The sequence below is a fragment of the Neolamprologus brichardi genome, chromosome 15 (genome assembly GCF_056152115.1).
Source record: "Neolamprologus brichardi isolate AB-2024 chromosome 15, ASM5615211v1, whole genome shotgun sequence".
Lineage (NCBI taxonomy): Eukaryota > Metazoa > Chordata > Actinopteri > Cichliformes > Cichlidae > Neolamprologus > Neolamprologus brichardi.
In genome coordinates, this window is record NC_142118.1 from 24,673,902 (window position 1) to 24,680,666 (window position 6,765).

General features: G+C 46.3%; 1 protein-coding gene across 1 annotated transcript; it reads right to left on the reverse strand.

The window, feature by feature from the left end:
• Window positions 1-6,765, reverse strand: klf11a (Kruppel like factor 11a). The gene is made up of 4 exons (XM_006793437.3): window positions 6,633-6,765; window positions 2,957-3,182; window positions 1,932-2,736; window positions 1-1,837 (listed from the first exon to the last, which is right to left on the reverse strand). Exons 2-4 carry the CDS (start codon window positions 3,143-3,145, stop codon window positions 1,542-1,544), a joined length of 1,290 nt encoding a protein of 429 aa, XP_006793500.3. The 5' UTR covers window positions 3,146-3,182; window positions 6,633-6,765; the 3' UTR covers window positions 1-1,541.

The window sequence follows — 6,765 nt, forward strand, 5'->3', positions numbered from 1 at the left end:
TCGTGGTAACATTTTATTATAAAAGCCGTTTTCTTCACCATCACGTGGTGTACAGGTAAATGTTCAAAAGAAAAAGAAAAGGATTATTTTAACATAAGCTGTTATTATTAAGAATAACATTTAATAACATGAGGTATTTTTACTGGCTACACTATGGGCCAAATCAAACTATCAAAAACAGCACTTTCCTCAACAAATGTTTATTAAATAATAATAATAATAATAATATTAACAATGATAATAATAATGTGTAAAGCAAAGATAGTAGGTAGTATCACAGTAATGAATACTGTCCACAGACTCTTAAAATATTAATATCTCGTACTGTGAATAAATGTAGATTGGATTACACATAACACTCATATAGATATCAAGATATTTACAGTATTTACAGTCAGAACAGAAGTGGGCTAAGAAGCATGATACTGAGGCTTTGGCAAACAATAAGAGTGTACACGAGTCGCTAACAGGTCGCTAACGAGTCGCTAAAAAGACGCAGCCGTGATGGTACACGGCGGGGGGGGGGGAGAGAGAGAGAGAGAGTACAAAAACAAGTAAGATTTAAAAATATTCCAGTGCAACATCGGCTTTGTGTCGGTGTCTGTGAGTGAGTAGCAGCCTGGTGCCTTCAAGTCCTCCTCCTCCTGCGGCGGTGTGTTTGTGGATCGTGGGAATAAAATGTCCTGAGAATGGTGGAGAAAGCTTGCCGTCCTCTGCTGACGACGGCTATGTCTACGTTAACAAAAGTAACAGGAAAACGGCGGCACTCAGATCGTTCGACTCTCGGCAGCATGAACATAGAAAAGAACTGGATTCATCTGAGCGCCTCCTCCACTCGAAGGACGGCCTTAAACTCCTGAAGGGACCTGCTCTGCTCTCCTGTCTGCGTCATACATGTGCTGAAACATCAAACATGGGACCAATAGGGTTTTTGGGTCTTTTTGGGTTTTTTCCTGTCACTTCTGTGACAAGCTAGTGACAGATCTCCTTATATAGAAGAGCAATCACTTCCTGGTAATAAAGGTTCTTCAATTTTTCTCACAGTGAAGCTGTTAGCATTCTGCTAACACATGCTGTTTGGTCGGTTAAGGACAGAACACCCTCGCTCAATGGCGCCTGTTTCCTGAACTTCCATATACTAATATAGCTTAAGTAAATCTACTGTTCTCCCCTCAGCAGGCTTCCAGACCCTGGCCAATAAGAAGCCAGTAAGAACTGAGCCATGGCGTCTTTTTTTTTAGAGAGATCATGAATGGAAGGTGGGTTTCAGATAACTGAGGCTTATTTTGAACTGCCATTCATGCTAAGCTACCCTTCAGAGCAGGAAGTGAGCAGGACAGGTCCCTGTAAAATGAGTCCAGGTGTGTCTGACCCTGTTCTGAGGTCGTGTAAACGTAGCCGAGTACAAAACATCGTCCTGATGTGGTGGGCGGAGCTGATTGAAACAACCAGTCACAGTCACTCTTTAAGAGTCTGGTCGGTGTTTGGCCCCTCCCCCCGGGGCTCCTGAGATGGCCCTGTGAGTGACACTAGTCTGTTAGTTAGTTGGCAGCAGGAACCAGCACGCCAACAGGAAGTGCCGGTCCTCTGTTCTGACCCTTTGGCAGGGCGCCTTTGCTGAGGTCTCGGGTTTCACCGGGCCACGATGACGGCCTCTTGGTAGTCATGTGCCGTCGGGCGTGTTTGGTCAGATGGTCGCTGCGCATGAACCGCCGTTCGCACACGCTGCAGACAAACTTCTTCTCACCAGTGTGCGTGCGGCGGTGGCGGGAAAGCTCATCGGAGCGGGCGAACCGCTTGTCACAGCCCTCCCAGTGACAGCTAAACGGCTTCTCGCCTGTGGAGCAAGAGGACAGGTAAGTGGTTAGCTCATGTCTATAGGACAGGTGATTGTCTGTCTGTGGTTCTCCTTCCCCTGAGGTGACTCATACCTGTGTGTGTGCGCAGGTGAGCCTTGAGGTGTGAACTCTTGAAGTAGGTCTTTTTGCACCCAGGGAAGGTGCACACGTAGTCCCGTCTGCGAGAGAAGTCTGCCTGCGAGGTGCCACTGTTCGCTCCTGACGGCATGTAAACAGGAGCTGGGGCGAGTGGGAGGAGCTTGGTGTTGCCCAAGGTCATGACGGTCTGCGGGCCTGGTTGCGGCTGGGGCACGGGTGGCTGTGGCACCACAAACATCACGGTCCCTTGCGGCACGGCGGAGCCCAGCAGCAGCGACTGGGCGAAGCTGGAAGTGGGAGACTGGGGAAGGATGGGCTTGGGCCCGCCTGGCCCCTGCACCTGAACTGGGGCCTGGACAAAGGCGGAGATCATCCCTGTTCTGCCGTTCACCGGGAAAACCTGGCAGAGCAGCGGTGAGGAAGACAGCGAGTGAGGTGGAGAAGCTGAGGCGGGAGGCGATGGGGGGGTGTCGGGAGTTGGGGGAGGGTCGTCCTTCTCCTCTGGAAGCGTCTGCAGAAGTGGTGGCAGAGGCTGCGTGGAAGTTTCTGACAGCTCGGTGTTGGGCAGAGGAAGGCTGAGGCTGTCAGCGGTGTGGCGGATGACACTGGTGGCCATCGCTCTGCTGGGCGGAGCCACACAGGCCGACTCTGAGTGAGGTGCATGTGCTGAGGTCTCTGAAGTGACGGCATTGGGGTCGCTGTGAAGGGCGGGGGAGGGTAAGTGCGGTTTGGAGGCGATGGTGAGGATGGGGGTAGCGGAGGCCTCGGCGAAGCTTGGACTTTGAGGCGGAGTTATACACTGAGAGAGAAAGCAGGTGTTAGACAGACGGATCCCAAATGCTACAAATTCATTCACAGAAGAAAATTACTTAAAACAAATTAAGTAGTTAACTAAATAATGAAAAACCTAGAAAGAATTTTTTGTGTTACATTTTTATAAATATGGTAACAATGAGGTCATTTAGTCATGCGTGTGTGCATTTAACATTTTCTAACGTTCTGACTGTATTGGTTCTTACCAGCGAGGAGAGGGCGATCAGGTCTTTTGGTGTATCTGTGCCCTCTGAGTGGAGTTGGATAGAGTCACAGGAGTCAGAGGTGGGCGTCAGTGGGCGGGGCTTGTGCGACCTTTGACCCCAGAAGCTCATGCTGACGAGCGCTTCGGCAGCCTCCAGGTCATGGTACTCGACGTACGACTTCTGCTCCATGGCTGCTGTCTGTCTGTCCACACGGCTGACCTGAGAACTGTCGAGAGGTCAAAGGTCAGTTTTAAAAGACTTTAGCATTTCTCGTCACTTTAATTGGATTATTTTCTGTGATTTTAAAGCAAAAATCAGCTCAGAAGCGCAGAATTACGACCAAATGGCACTGGTGGCCCGGAGAGTGGGGGGCCCGGGTTCAAGTTTGACCCGTGGCCCTTTGCCGCATGTCTTTCCTCTCTCTCTGCCCCCATTTTTTGTTTTGAATGCTGCTGGAGCTTCTTCTGGATGTTAGAGGTACTGCAGTTTTTGGCACATTCAGCTACACTCTACCCTAAAAGCTAGAGCCTGAGTGTGTTTAAACCTGATTCAAAATATAAAAGTAAAAATTTAAAACACTGGAAACATGAACAAAGTTCCCAGACATTTGTTAGGTTGTCAATGTCTCTGCAGCAATATTATGATGATGGAGTAAAAGTAACCTTATTGTATTATCACAAGTCAAGGATCATTTGATTACACTCCGCCCACCTCCGCTCGGATCAATAGCTGGTTGCTATTCGTTTAAGTGATGACGTATGAACCCTGCTTCCGGGTTCAAACTGCTGTGTGTTTATTAAGGCTGTTGTCTTTTTAACATATTTTAATGTTTTGTATCTTGTTCTATTTAATATGAACAAGGCCCAAAAATGGTCAGTAATCACTGTCGGCCTCTCTGGGTTTTTATTACCACTGCAGCAACTTTTAAAGATGGAAACTAGTGAGCTAACTCCCTGCTAACTTTGAACTCCGTTAAACTTCATAAATTCAGTTTTCATGGATGCCTGGATGTTAAATGTAATTGTTACACCTGGTAAAGCAACCACACTGACCATTTTATTGAACATGAAAGAATTTAGACAGTTTTTAACTCTCAGTTATGACACAGTGTTCATTTGACTTTGGGACCTGAAGCAAATGGCTAATAACATCAGACTTAAAGACTGAATTTGGTGGGAGGTTCCAAACATATGTTGCCAACTGGGAAGTTGCAGAGTGTTCTCTCGTGGACAAGTAATCGTTTCTCCCGTGTCTTCCTTACTTTGATTTATTTTTCGGCTGTTATACATTCTGATAACGATATATTGGGAAACAGCCAATATCAGCTTCACAGGTATATCAGTCATGCTCCAATCAAAGCCCACTTTCATCTGATTGGACTGCTTCTGGAAACCTAAAGAGGGGCTTGGGTAGAGACATGAGCAGAGGGTAGTTCAGCCACAACCAGCTGCTTCTTCTGGTCTCATCGAAGTTTCTGTTGGGCTTTAGCTACACAGGCAACTTCTGGAAGCTAATTGAGGGTAACAGCAAGCAGGCAGTGGACCGTCTTCTTTCTCCCATATGACTTAAACGCACTGTTAGTGCTCACTATCCTATAAACTGTTGAGCGTCTGCCTCACAGCCCAGTTTCTTTTTCTTTTTCTTCCTCTTACTCCTCGGATAAAGCCAAACACCTCCCATCTAATGACCAATGATGTCACAGTTTTCCCACCTCTGGCTGAGCCGCATCCACCACGCCAGGAAATTAATTAATTAATTAATTAAAGGGGCGAGAACTGTAGATGGGAGGTGACTCGGGGACAAAGGGCTCCTGGCTGCTTGGCTGGCATCTGCTCAGCAGCACGTACAGGAAAGGAGGAAGAGGGGGAGGAGGGCAAGCGAGGGGCGAGAGATAACGATGTAAACAGAGAAAACAGGCGGGGGGGGGGGGGATATAGTGGGTACACTCAACCTCTCACCCTGCCTGACGGGGAACCTCACTGCACCCAGAATAGATTGCGGGAGGTGCTAACAAAAATAGGAGAAAAAAACAAAACAAAAAAACCCCATCATGAACAAGCCCCGCCCACTCCTCCTCCCACACTAACATGAACCAACTCTCCCTGTGAGAGAGAGAGATAGAGAGAGGAAGCTCCTGACAGGAAGTATAGTTGGACAAAACAATCTGTTTCAACACACACACACACACACACACACAGACCCCGCGCTCAGATTTCCCACGATCACAAAAACACACCACACCTATTGACAGAGAAACAACAAGGTTTACTCATAAATGAACGCCGCTCCCTGCCTTTAATGTGCTAATAATCAACTGACCTCAGCTCCACGATTAATAACACCTGTTCCCTGACACACTCACACCTGATTGAGAAGCTTGGGATGCATTTATTGCTCCAAACACACTTTCTGTTTTTAATTCTGAGATCTTTTTTTCTGCGTGACTCGGATTGATTCCTGGTGTGTTGTCAGGTTTCTCTTCCTCTGCATTTTCTTTGTGTTCAGTGCAGATTTCTGGGATGAAACTGAGGCTGAGTCTGATTCACACAGTCAAATCGCAGGAAAATCAGAGATGCCACATTAGGATTTATTTTTGGAAAATAACTTTAACTGGTTTTTAGAACAAAAACACCCAGAATTTTACACGTCAGCTTCAGGTGCAAATATTTGCTTTACACTGTTTAAACAGGTAAAACATGCACTCATGAAAACGTGATTATTTTAAATCAGCAGTAATGAAGCAGGCGTCTCCTATTAGAGCCAAATACAAATCAAAATGAATGTAAATGATTTTAACATTTTATTGAGTCAGTGACAGTGAAACTGATCTTTAATTGCTACAGTGAGCTCAGATCAAAGAATCTAAATTCACGAGAGCCATCAAATTAATAATAGATTATTTTGCTCAACAGGTTTACAATTAACGGATTAACTGTTTAGTCAAACCAAAGAAAATATCATCTGATCATTGTCAAAATAATTAATTTACTGTCACATTAAGAGGATAAAAATCAATTTAACTGTTTAGGAAGGAATATTAAAGGAAGTAAAAAATTTGCATGATTAACATCAAAATAATCAAATTAATGTCATGTTTAATAAAGAAAACCAACAAACTGGCACACGAGAGACTGAAACACACTTGCAAAAACAAACTTAGACAAAAAAAATGTACTAAAAAATTTAAAATCGGATTAATCAATTAATCTGTGTTAGAGAACAGTGAGAACATGCCAGGTGAAACTCAAACTATTGGCTTCACTGTCACAAGCCAAAGAAACAAACTGAACACAACGACGCTGAGAGCCGCTCGAAAACATCAAAATCAATCAAATCAGTCAATCCTGTCCGGCTGATTAATCGACGACACTGAACCGAAAGCATCAACTGTACCAAAACAAAGAAAACATCTGTAAAGTTTCTGCAGCGGTGAGCGATGCACTGCAGGGATGCAACTGTTGGTACTGCTCACGCGCGCGCGCACACAGGAGTGACTGGGTTCACTGTGACCTCAGATAAACCAGCAGACAGCGCCAACACAGCCCAGACGAGCCGAAACAACCCGACCGGGGTTGCAGAACCGCTCCGTCCCCGGACACCGGACCCCGAACCCGGAGGTTCTGGAGCCCCGGGCGGTACCGCACAGTTCTAACATTCCAAGTTTCTGGAAACTGACCTGACAGCAGCGAGGCTGAGTTGACGAAGAGAAAGAGCGGACGGAGGAGCGGAGAAAGGGTCGGCGGCAACTCCGTGAACAGTGACTGGAGCTTCAGTCGGAGCGCTGAGCCGCTGCCAGCAGACTGGCTTCA